Source organism: Gordionus sp. m RMFG-2023, chromosome 5, assembly GCF_954871325.1.
Source record: "Gordionus sp. m RMFG-2023 chromosome 5, tfGorSpeb1-WG-v2, whole genome shotgun sequence".
Taxonomy (NCBI): Eukaryota; Metazoa; Nematomorpha; class Gordioida; order Chordodea; family Parachordodidae; genus Gordionus; species Gordionus sp. m RMFG-2023.
This window is the reverse complement of record NC_088779.1, coordinates 17,568,920-17,582,800: the sequence shown is the minus strand read 5'-3', so window position 1 is coordinate 17,582,800 and position 13,881 is coordinate 17,568,920. Positions and strand designations below refer to the sequence as shown.

The following is a 13,881-nucleotide window of genomic DNA, read 5'->3' as shown; positions in this document are numbered from 1 at the left end:
AAAAAGAGTTTTAATTTGATCACCATGGTATTAAATTGGAATAAAAGAATACAATACAATCATAATAAAAACGTTTTCATCAAAAAAATTATAAAAGAAACAAACACATATTAAAATTTCATTTTCTAAAACTCTTTTACAAATCATTTAATCATAAATACTAATAATTATTTTAAATTTCATATCCGCATACTAAATTATAACTTGTTAATAAAGAATATTCTGATGAAAAATAATTTAAAAGTCAAAATTTTTCTGTTTAGTATTCTACCACATAAGTTCTATATTTTCTAATGAGAGTTTGGAAATAAGAATCAATGATTTAAATCAAATAATTTTTTTCAAATCGATGAAATTTTTTTTATTTCAACTTAACAAATGTTATCTTGTCACTTATCAATCCTCGACATTTCACTACAAACATATTTTGAAATATTATTTAAACTTAATATAGCAACTTAATAAGTGAAAATTATTTAGTGACCTTCCTAGGCTTAAATTATAATATTAAAATTTTTATCAATTTATTCTATCATATAGTTGCAACACTAACAGACAAGATTTAGATATATTACCAATATTTCTTTTAAATTTAAATTTCAACAATATCAAGATAATAGGGTTTATCATTAAAATATGTTAGAAGAAACTAATTTTAAGATTTTTCCTAATCCAAGCCTATTTTAAAATTAGATTGGACTAAGCAAAGTGAAAAACATTTTTTCTATAAAAGCTGTTAATCTAAAGAGTTAATTGAAATTAATCATGTATTATCATAAAATTCTCTTAGGATTTTCACTACCTAAGATTCGAGACATTAATTTAATGGAAGTCCAATATTATTTTACTAAACTTTTCGATTTGGTATTTAATAAATAATACCAGATGTGCCAACACAATCTGATATGTTCGATAATTTTTTTTGATGCATTTAAAAATCTTGTTATTCTTATAGATTGCAATCATGCAATTAAAATTCATTTTTATTTTATAATTTTCTTGTATTTGTCGAAGGTATTCTTTTTTAATATCAATAAAGATATCACATAAATAAGGGCATAAGAATTGTATTAATAAATTCTCACGTTTAAAACTTTGATCATATAAAATCTAAACCATTAAAAAAATATATAACAAATTCATATGATTTAAATAGACCTTTTTTCTAATTTTTGCATGATCCAATTATATTTTATTTATCGATATTTTGCCGTTGTAATAATAAAGTTATCATGCCCTTATATGTCAATTTTATCCCTATCCTCTATAGAATGTTTATTAATTATCTCCATTATTTTATAATTGATAATTGGCTATATTGATTTCTAAAAAGCTTGCCCGCCTCCCCCTAAAATATTAGCTATTGTATTACCCCATAATAGCTGGTATAATTTTATTTGGGTTGATATTTCTTTTGATATGGGAACATTTGACAATGATTCACGATAGGCGGGAATTTGCCAAATTTCAAAAACATCTTACATTAGCAAAATGGGATATTAAATTTTATAACTCAAACTTAATATATATGTATGTATATTACGATAATAAGCAATGATTCTGCTTAGAAAAAAAAAGTTTCATAAAATTAGAGATGCACTAATATTTTTATTTTAACCGGTGGAAATCAATGACCGTAAATGATAATTAATCCCCATAAAAAAATTAAATGGCCTAAATTGAGTAATTGAATTGATAAAAAAATTTGATCAATAAAATTAATTCTACACTATTAAGAAAAAATACTGTTAGTTGCGAAATTAACTATTATGAAGAATACATTACAAGTTTTTTGGCTTAAATTGATAATCAAAATAGTTAAAGACCTTAAAAAGATTATATAATTTTTTTTGCTTTTCTCTAAATTTTTTGAAATCATTTTTAAAGTTAGGGAGGAAAATATCTTTACTCATGTAATTTTCAAATATTTTTTTTCAATCACTTCATAATATAATAATATTTTTTTGTTTTGATTATTTTATATATTAATTAATTTCTTCAATATTTTTTAAAATATTTTTTCAGTACAATACCAAAATTACCAGTATTTTATTCATTTTACCAGAATAAATAATAATATGTTAATGAGAAAAATTTTTAGAAATTTTATCATTTTTCAGTATTTTTTAATACATTTACCAGTAAATATATTATTTTTCCCAGTATTTTAATTGATTTTTCAATAAACATATTTTTTTTCTCCATAATTTTAATTGCCTTACCAGTGAAATGAGTTCATTATAAATTAATTCACCAGTAAAAATAAGTTCTTTACTATAATTAATTTTTCTAAATTTTAAGATTTTGATATAAAAATATACATTATAATTACCATAAAATGTCTTATTTTTCAAAATTGACCCAAAATTTATATAATATGCAGATAATTATCTTCTAATTATTTTTAATATAATTACTAAAATTTAGGTCTCTAATAAATTAATAAAATATAATTATTAAATTATATATATTTTATTATAATAACAATAACTTTCACCTGCATAATTTAGATTTTACCTATGCATTTTCAGTTTAATTAAATATCCCTTAACTTCGTCAAAGATGTTGGTTTCTAAAATCTTTTCTCCTATGACGTCATCAATCTTTATAAGAAATTTACGAAAGAGTGTTATTCTTAAGAATGACCTCTATCACTAGTGGATTGTATTATTAGTCATAAAGAAATCCGAACAAATTTTATTTTTATTAAACATTTTTTTACTGAAAATTTAATAAAAATATGGTTCTTGGAATTATAAATTTTAAAATTGGGATTTGGTAGAGGTTTTAATTTGCCTATTAATTATGAAAAAGTGATATCGGTTCTAAAGCTTTGCAATGGGCAGGTTTTTAGCCCATAGCTCACCGGCCCAATATTTAAAAAATTTGCCCATGGTTTTTAAAAATATATACCCGCCCGCCCATTAGTCTATAATTTTTGCCCGCCCGCCCATTATTTATAAAAAAAATTTAACCCACGCCGGCCCATATAAAATTAAATATGCCTATTCTTTCATTTTTTTTAATCATCTGATGAAAAAAATGATTCAGTTTCTGTGCTTCACCCCAATTTTTATAAAAATAATGAATTTAAATTACGGATAAGTTATTTTATCAAATAAAATATTTATGAAAAAATGTGTAATTAATATTTATTGATAGTATTTGTAATTAATGCAAAAATAATAATGAATCTACAATTTCTGGATTCAAACAAGTTCGTAATTACTCTAAAAACCTTCCAGTATGCTAAATCCTCGTTCAGAGCATTAGTTGGAATTGCCAATATATTTTTTGCGAATCTTGATAGCTTTGGTAAATCTTTTTATTGTCATTTCCACCAAAGTAGGATATCGGTTTGAACTCTTTCTCAAGCTAGATCTTTATATAAAAACTGAAACCGTTAATAATAAGAAAAAAATCATTTAAAATTTAAATTGTTTCATAAAATTGTAAACTAATCTAATTAACTTAAAATCTTATTAATATAAAATAAAACTTATTACTTTAAGATTTTAATATGATGCTCTCCTCTATAACAATTAAAGCAAAAAGACCAGAAACTCAACATTAAATCCATCTGTTGTGAGTTAATTTTAACGTGGATGCTATCTATTTCAAACATTGCAGTTATAATTTAATACAGATTTGAATTATCTTTCTTTTTGTGGAAACTGGTAAAATCGTCGAAGTTATATACTTCCATGCAAATCAAATCCAACATGCTTTCGATATATTTTTTTTACTTCTTTATTTCTTTCGACGACAACTTCAGTCGAAACTTTGATATTAAAAATGTTGAAATATTATGGAGTATATATTTTTTTTATTGTTTACTTAAATGATTTTAAATAACAAATAAAAGTGGAATATTTTAGCCAGCCCGCCAATTGTGTTTTTTTTTGCTCGCCCGTCCATTCTTAAAAAATGTTAGCCCACTCATCTAGGTTGGCACATGGTTGACCTCTAATCGGTGCATCTCTGCAAAAATGGTTTATTTATTTACCGATAACGTCTGAATTTTTTTTTAAATATCATAATGCGGCAAAATATAGATATTTAGGATTTATTTATAATTCGGTTAGATTATTTTTGCATGTTTATATCGCATGACTTATATTATATTATCAGAAATCAGACCATCTTGTTTTAAATAATTTCTTGCCCTTTATTATCTATCATTTAAATTAATTATCTTTTATTTATTTAAATTTGAAATTTAGGGAGAAAATCCAATATTTAGACAAGCTACTTCAACTTATAAAAATCCCACTTTTCGAAAAAATCGATGAAACGCAATTATTTTATGCATTATTTTATAATCGTGATAGTTTATTTTTGATATATTTTTTATTTTATATAACAATAAAAATAGGCTTCCATATTTATTAATATCGACGAATCTAAACATTTTAATTGGAAAACTATTAAGAATTAGAATATTTATTCAATAAACAATTTAAAATATATTTTTTTAAATTTTACTTCATTTAAGTTTAAACTAGAATCTTTATAAAATAAACGTTTTTAAGTTGTGCTGTAACGAATATTATATCACATATTGAGTTTTATTAGAATTAAAATAATAATAAAAACATAATTTCTAAAGTACTCTATTGCTTCTTAAATAACAATATAAGTATGCCAATTGTGAAGAGTCAAAATTAATTACAACTTCATTGATTAATTATAAGCTTTAAAAAAAATTATATTCTTCAATAAATAAAAATAACCTTACCGAAAATTTATTCATTTTTCAGTCCCAAGCCCGCCCCGATCATTGATAAGTAAATCGTTTTCAATAGAAATCTATCTTATATCATTGTGAACGAAATCATTGGCAAAGATATTTTTTTTATCGATTTTAATCAAATACTAATTTTTACTTAGAGAAGTATATGTTTAGATATATATATCATTTTTTTACTATAATATTACCATGCAATTAAAAATTTAATGCTTCAAGAGACCCGGTCAGGAAATTGTTTAAAAAATATATATTGATAAGTCGAGCTAATGTAATATTTTGTCAAATAATAAGCCGCAACTGTCAATTAAATATAGTATAAAATTATAATTTTATAATTTCATTTTTTGACCAATAAATTTATGGTTTTATTATTTTTAATTTTAGCTAATATTATTTACCGTCATATTGCATAATTCCAAGGTAATATTTATTCTTTCACATTAAAAACTTTAATTTAAAAAAAAATTAATTAAGTGTTTTCTAGCAATTGTTTGGTGCCCCCAAAATCAAACATCTTTAGAACCCCACCTCTTCTCATCTTCCCTCTTTCTATTAGAGGTTGGTTTTAAAATAATATGGAAAATATCTTAAAAATCAAATAGATATCTAATATTTTAAAATGTTTATATTTGTTTTTTAGTTAACCATTCTCAACATTATTATAATAATTGCCGACACATTTCTAAACTCGAAATATTTTTTAAATTTTAAAACCTTGGGTACGAAGTGATAATGGAATGTGGCTAATTTTATACCTTGACACTAATTTCTTATCTATCTTGATAATATTCTAAATTACATCTGATCTATTTAACAAAATTATTTTTTGAGAAATATTAAACAATCTAAAATAAATTTAATAGTTATAAATTTAATTTAGGATAAAATTATAATAAAACATTCATTTATTAGAGATAATGATATAATTAAAACCTTGTGTTTCACTATATAAAATATTTTGATCATATTTAGTATATATAATTGTATTATATTCATTTAAATCGATTTTTTTAATTAAAGTATATGATTTTTATTCAAAGTTTCACAATTTATTTTCTTAATTTAAAAAAACGGGATCGGGTCAATTTTTTAGAAGTATTACAAAACCTCTATTTAAACCTGCAAAAAAATTGGAACTATTAAATTTATTGTCAATTGCTTTAAAATTATATATATCATTGAATTTATGCTTATATTTTGGTCAAAATTATTTTTAAATTTTAAGCCAATTTTTAAAACAGCTAATTTAATATCTTATCCAGAAAAAAATGATGCATGCCTTACGATTTTATCCATAGCTGGTACACAGGTTTGGGCATTAATTACCCAAAATTCGAGTCTTAGGCCTATTTTTCTGGCTAATATATTGAGTCAACTCAATATAGAGCTTAACACTACTCTTAGTAGCCAAACATACAGAGTCTACATGGGTAGAGAATAGGGTAAGTACATTTGGCCTACAAATTTTTTGAAGGGTAGGCATCTAGGTGGGCTCTAGGATAAAGGTAAATTAAATTATTAGATGTAATAGCTTAAAATGTACTGCTGTGCAGAGTTGTTAAACGCTATTTTTAAAAGTAGCGCGCTACCGCTATAGCTATTTGCCAAAAAAAGTAGCGCGCTACCGCTTTCGCTATTTGTCAAAAAAAGTAGCGCGCGATTAGCTACTTTTAAGCTACTTTTTATAAAAAAATTTTTAGAAACAAATTTTTTTTATTTTTATAATGTAAATGTATAATAAATAATATATAAAAATCAACATTTATAAATATAAAAATATAGTTAGTTTAGATTATAAAAAAATAAGCAATATAAATAAATATTTATTTTAATTTGTTGCATTTTAATAATAATATCATTTCAATATTATCATCCCCAAGTCTAGAGCGACGATCAGAAAGTATAAGCTTTGCTTTACTAAATATTCTCTCGACACTAGCACTTGAGGGCAAGGAAGCTCTAAAAATATTTAATCAGATCAATTTATAAATATAAATAAGTTTTTACCTTCTGTTATGTGTCCAACTATCTGCCGTGGTACATACATAAGATATATCTGATAACTCTGTCGTCTATTTTATCCATAAGTGTCTGGCGACATAAAACTGTTGTGCCAGGGGATAAAGTTTTAATCATCATAGTAAATGATGGATTATCAACCAAGGACAATGGCTGAACTGTGTCAATAATAAAATCAACAATTACTTTATCAGCCTATTTTTGTGAAATATTGGCATGTTTATTATCAGTTAATTTGGTTTGGATAGTATTTGTCTTTTTGAATGAAGATTCTCCTATACCAAAATTTTTTATATGTTTCCCTATTTCCTTATAGCAATTGGCGTGAACAGTCTAATAAAATAAATAATATTATAATGTAAAAATAACAATTTACCTTTAGGTGTTTCTTCAGGTTATAGCTACTCGATTGATTTGATGATATATTTTTTTTACATTTTAAGCACAGGAATTTGAATCCAGATTTTGTTTTAATATTTATTTAAAATTTTTTTTAAATATAGGGAATGGGAAATCGTTATTAGAGTTATTAAGTACATTTTCTTCCATTGAATCTTCCATGTCTGAATCACTTTCAAGAATTTGGATATCCATGGGCGATGCCATTTTAGATTATTAACACAGATTGAAAATATAAATTAAAAATTGAAAATATATTTAAATTTCCAAATTAAATAATAAATTATAATTAATTATGATATTATATTTAAATTTTCATGTTTATACTTACATTCATTATATTTTTTAAAAGTAGCGAAGTAGCGCGCTACTTAGCTACTTTTAAAAAAAGTAGCGCCCTAAAAAATTAAATAATTTTAAAAAATGTAGCGGCTATTAGCTATAGCTACCAAAAAAGATAGCGAGCTACTTTAACAACTCTGCTGCTGTGAAAAAAATTAAAATTCACGCAGTTTTACTCATATTATATTAAAATCAATCATTAATAAAATATAATATTAATTTTCGAAAAAAAATATATTCTCTTCATGAATATTTTGATTCGCATGTCTTTTATATTGCCTTTAGATCCCGCCACAGTCTTTCGACTTTAGGGGTACGGAAGGATATATTAGGATTACCAAATTTCGTGATTAAATCTATCAATAGGATTGAGAAAAGCGAGTGATTGACCTTATAGTGGACATAATTTATATGTTCTAGTCGATTATGAACATGTTAAAAATTTATATATCTTATCTTGCACGTTGGTCATAGACCTGCCCAAAATGAGCGAACGTGAATTATAAGAAGGCCTATCCTTCATATAATTATGCCGGTTTTTTTCTCAGGATACCGACAAACCTTGTACCCAGGAAAACTAATTTATGAGTGGAACTAAAGTGAATAGTTTGATTTAGCAGGAGATAGAAATTATTATAAGGAGATATAGAATAGATGTAGGAAACTGTTTAAATTCTTTCAAATACAACCGTCTAATGTTACTTTAAGATATAATTATTTCAATAAAGGACATAAGTTAGTTAAATTTACCTGTGATTGAGTATAATACCGATAACCAAATGTATCTTCTGATCTTTAACATATCACGATTGCTTAAATTTAATTTATTACTTAAAGCAATTGATTAAATTTAAAACTAAAATCACAATTGATTCAATTTAATTTATAACATTTCCTAAACGCACTTAATGAATTCACATAAAGAGTTTCCACTAACGGTCTTAATCTATTTAGAATAACATTTGCAAAGATCTTATACACCACCGAATTTAGTGATATTCCCCTCCAATCATCAAGAAATTTAGGATTTTTAGTTTTTGGGAAATTTATTAAAATAGCTGTGATCCAATCGTTCGGACAGAACCTTTCAAGCCATACCCTAGATAAAATTGGGAGGAGAATTTCCGAGCATAACATGGGGTCAGTCTTCAAGTATTCACAATGTAATAAATCCTAACCACTTGCTTTGTGGTTTTTCAGTTTGTTAATTATTTCAACTAATTTAGCTTTCGTTGGTTGAGTAATCTCATCATCATATGATGTTCGGACCATTGGTTTGTTGTACATTTCGGGAACTTGTGTGTGGAAACCAAATTACCGATGAATCATTTGAGATTTGGGCCAATGATGATCTTTGTTGTACATTTCTTGAGCTGCAACCGAGTTTTCGATGTAGCAGAGTGTTGGTCGTGTAAACGGGAATAATGTGGAGATTGAGATGTGACTTTCGATATACTTGAATGTTGATCAAGTAAGCGCCAAAAACATGAGGATTGTAAATCAGATACATAAGAATAATGCGAAGACTGATCTGTGGTTTTATAATTACCGGGATAAGTTGTGTCGAGATAGGTTATGTCATAACTAGGGAGAATAGTGGCTTTATTACTTAATCTTGTTGGAGGAGGCCAAACTTTCGAAGTGGTAGGATAGATTTATTTTAGACATTAGAGTTATTAAATTGATGGGTTAAGTGGGAATAATGATGAGAATATTGTAAAGGTTGTGAAGATTTGATTGTAACATTATAGTTATTTGGTTGATCATGTAGATGAGAACGATGTGATAATGTAATTTCGACATTATCATAGGTTGAAGATGAGAATGGTGGGGAGCAAAGTTTATAAGTAGAAGGACATTTTTCGACATTATCATGAGTTGAAGATGAGATTGGTGGGGGCCAAAGCCTAGAAGTAGTAAGTCTGATAATATTTATATTTAATTTACCCAGTCAATCAAAAGTTATCTTATATAACATTTTTTAAAAAAAAATACTTTAAAAAATTTCTAAAAAATATTAACCAATCATAAAAACACCTAATCCCTTAAAAAAAATTAAAAATAAAATAATATACTCTCAGAAGAAGCGACAGTCTAAATATTAAGTACTCATTAGACTTTAAATATTGGCGCACCCAAATATCTATCAATTTAACCCGTAAGGATACTAATAAACTTAATGTTAATAAAAACTGAGTTTCCGAAAAAAAGAATAGGACAGAATAGCTAAAAAAATTTATAAACCAAATAGTTCATTAAATATATTAAAGTTAAAAGAAAATTAAAAACTCTATCATTGATCAATCTTGTACCTATTTTTTTTTAAATTATTCAATTAATATGATCATAAAAATAAATGTTTCAAAACACCACGATAAGCAATTATCGTGATATTATGTTCAGTATAACATCTCGCGATGAAAGTTTCGCTGAATTGACATGAAGCCCATTTTAAAAGTTTTAAATATCAGCCCAAACTAAAAGGTCAAGTCAAGATGGTTATTTTTAAAGAAATAATTTAAGACATTCAATTTCATGACAAAAAAAAGACATATTTATATTCCAGTTTAAATTTATAAATAAAAATATTAACAATTATAAAAATACTTTTTATTTAAAAAAATATTCGACAAAGATGAAAAAAAATATATACCGCTCAAAATAACGTCGCATTTTGAAATCTTAATAACCCTAAAATGCGTCATGTGTTTTAAATAAAATTTCATTAAAAATTTGACCCAAAATTAAAAATTATGATTCAGACGTTTTTTTTAGAAAATTTAGATAAAAAAATTACAAAAAATAAACTCAAATGCTCTTTTTTTTGAAAAGAGTAGATGCGGGCCCATCTCATGTTAGGCTATAGCCGGAGCTTGCCTTTTTCAAAATTTTTTCTTAATCAAATTTATATCAAAAAATAATTCAGTTATCATACAAATCATATTGTTAACGGCTTTCATTAAAAATAATTTCGTATAATAAAAATGTGAAAAAATTTCTGTCATACTGATAAAATTTTGCCACTAGAAAGAAAAATTTGGAATGCACGAAGGTTGATTCCTAAAGTTAACGTTTAAATTTTCGGCTATGAATTTTAAATCACGAGAGTTGTAATTGGAGGGTTTATTTATTTTTTTCCACTGATCTAATGGATTAATTGCAACAAATTAGGAAGTTGACAATTGCTAAATTAAGTGATAGGATTTGAAAAAAAATATATAAAAAATTGATGAAACTTTTATACATTATATTTCGTAATATGGAAACTTTTCCTGGTGATTATTTATGAGATCGGTATCTTTTTATTGAAATTTTAATTTAACAAAATTATTATTTACAGGTAAAAATAAAAGCTATCAAATTAGGGGGCTATGGAAATTTTTTTTAAAGTTGAGAAAAGTAGATTTAGAATTAATAAAATAAATTTTGAAACTATTATTTAAAAATACATTTATTTTAAAATATATAAGCTAATAAAGTGGAATAAATGAGCCTAAAGATATTAATAATAAATATAGCATAAACATGCGAAATTCATAAAAGCTAATAACCTTTTTTTACAAACTAAACTTACGCATATCAAACAAAAATATTAAAAATATATTCATTTGAGGATTATAATGAAATTGTTAATAAAAAATATTTCCTTAAAAGGTTAGTAGATGCCATATCAAATGCTTCATTAATTATTGAATTTAATTCAAGATATTAGAAAAATCTTTATAAAAAGGTTCATAATATATTCAACTATTTCGGTTGCAACATTATTGTCTATTATATTACTCAAGAAAACTAAAACTATCGGTTCGTTACAATATTATATGTAGCTTAATTTTTATCGATTAGATATCAATTCAAAACTACCCCTAATTAAGGTAATTGCAAAACATTTTTTATATAGTATTTATTGGCTTAAAATATGTTTAAACATTTTACTATCAAACGAATAATTTAGATTATAACGAAGCCAATTATTTATCTTATATACCTGTAAGCGCTTTAACTAAAGTGTTGGCGCATTTTATTCAATGGATTATTTTTTAAATTTATTAAAATTAGAATATAAAAACTTAAGTGAAATGTCTAAAAATATTTACTTTACTCATTAAGATTTCATGTAATATTTTATCAGTCATGTTGAGAGTTAGTGTTTTATTAATTACTAAACATAAATGTTTAGCTTACGAAAATTAAGTTAGGTCTACGTCGTAGATACAACCAAAGATTAGTATACCAGGTATTGAGTTATTATAATTTTAATTAAAAAATGATGTGAAAAAACGTTACATGAAAGTTGGAAGATTAGATGAAAATTTAGATAAAAACCTAAATACAAAAAAGGCCAAAATATTTACCGTTTTATGAAGGTCTAAAAACAATCGATACTTTTTACCCCTACATTCAAGACTTGTATGTTTAATGTTAAAATATTGATGTACTCATTATAGGTAATAAAAAAATATTACATTAAACTTAGTTTTTTTTTATATAATTGACAGAGGCTAGATTTAAATTTTGAACACCTAAATAGCTGAAGCAATTTCTAAATAATTTTATTCTTTAATCTTCTATGGTAAAAATTAATATTTAAAAAAATATTATTTAATATTAATCTAAAAAAATAAAATATTATTTAAAAAAATCCAAAACATTTTAGCTTTTCGCAATTTTTTATTTGTTTCATTTAAAAATAAATTGTCAAATGTTAAATTAACGAGCTTCATATTTTAATAAAAATAAATATCTCAAAGGTTAATAAGTACCTCGCCAAATCTGCTCTGTATTTATAATTTAATTAATGGCTATTAAATTTTAATGAATATAATCAATATTTTTATGTTTAAATAGACCTCTTTATTATTTAGAATTGATCTTTAGTCTGAAAAACAGTTATATAAAAAAATATGAATAAAAATGTAAAAATTTTTGAATAAATATTAATATCCTTTATTGAATATATTTTAGGTTATAATTTCAAATCTCATTTTATTAGTTTGAAAATTAATGATAATAAAATACCTGTCCCAAGGTAAAACCATCCCCGGTAATTCTTGTTTTGTAAAATGGGCCAAATTTTTGAGAAACCATTATAAATCTTAGTTGTTATATAACTCTTCATATTGACTATTAATTTTTTTAATTTTGTTTAGAATGATCACGCCTATTATAATATTTTGAGTGTTAACAAAGGTTTGATGAAGAATAGTTCCCTTTATTTTATCAATGTAACAGTTAATTTAAAAATACAATCCTATAATTTACAATTATATAAACCTAGTCAAGTATAATGATCCTTCGTGTTAACATTTAACTCATATTATAGATAATAGCCACAGTAATTCACTTATTATATATAGAATACGATAGTGGTTTTAAAAATTCTGATGATAATCAAGTCAAATCTTTTGTAACTTATATGCAAGTTAATTAAATTACTTTATTTTTTATAAATGATTATAATAAATATTTACCCATGTCAGGTAATTTTTTTCCCCTCTATTGTCAAAGTATTTTTTTCCTTGTCAACTAACCTTTTTAATTTATTAAGTAATTTTCTCTAGTGTTGTTAAACAGGCCCGATTCGGATCAAATTTTTTAAACGACTTGATTAGGATTTTGGTTAAAATAATATTATATAAACCTTATAGATTTGCTCATAAATGGCAGAAAGGTTACCTCTATTTGTCAAATCTCGAGGCTTATATAATTAATTTGCCAAAAACCTAAAACGTTTATAGAAAACGTTCCATTTCAAATCGGCCGCTTACAAACACTATTATCTCTTTATTGTAGTATTAATTTCGTTTATAAGCTAAAAACATACTAACCTGGGAAGAGTGTTACAAATTGAAAGAAAATATTAAAGAATTCCCATCCATTAAAATAACGTATTAAATGAGAAAAACTGTAAATGTTTATTAGGAAACGTGAATATATTATGCTGTTTGTTTGTTGTAATGAGGCAAATTAATGTCTATAGCTTTTAATATGTCTTGTAGCAATTTAAATATTTTATCATAAATTGTGGCATGAATTAATTGGATAGTATATTTCTTTTAAAAAGAAATTACCTGATTTTGAATCTAATTTTTAATATAAAGGTAATATTAAGAAGTCAAAAGTTTAAAAAATCGATAATGTATCCATGGATATCTTGGAATCAGTATGATAATGAAAATTTGATATATTATTTACAAAAAAGATTTAATGCCTCGCCAATCTATGATAAAATTGAAAAAAGTCTTATGATAATCATGAAAATATGCAAGGATATAACTAAAGAAGATAGATCATCTGATGATTATTACAAATACCTTCAGAATAAATTTCCAAATTTATATAGATCGTTAAAATTAGCTTCATCGAACGAA

At 24.4% G+C, this 13,881-nt stretch overlaps 1 protein-coding gene across 1 annotated transcript in view; it reads left to right on the top strand.

Moving 5' to 3' along the window:
- LOC135930003 (integrin beta-1-B-like) overlaps positions 1-4,406 on the top strand; it is a 44,654-nt gene extending 40,248 nt beyond the window's left edge. The window contains exon 17 of the mRNA XM_065466761.1: positions 4,224-4,406. Within this exon, the coding sequence (XP_065322833.1) occupies positions 4,224-4,292 (69 nt within the window). The 3' untranslated portion in view covers positions 4,293-4,406. The remainder of the gene's footprint in view (positions 1-4,223) is intronic.
- Positions 4,407-13,881: the final 9,475 nt, after the last annotated feature.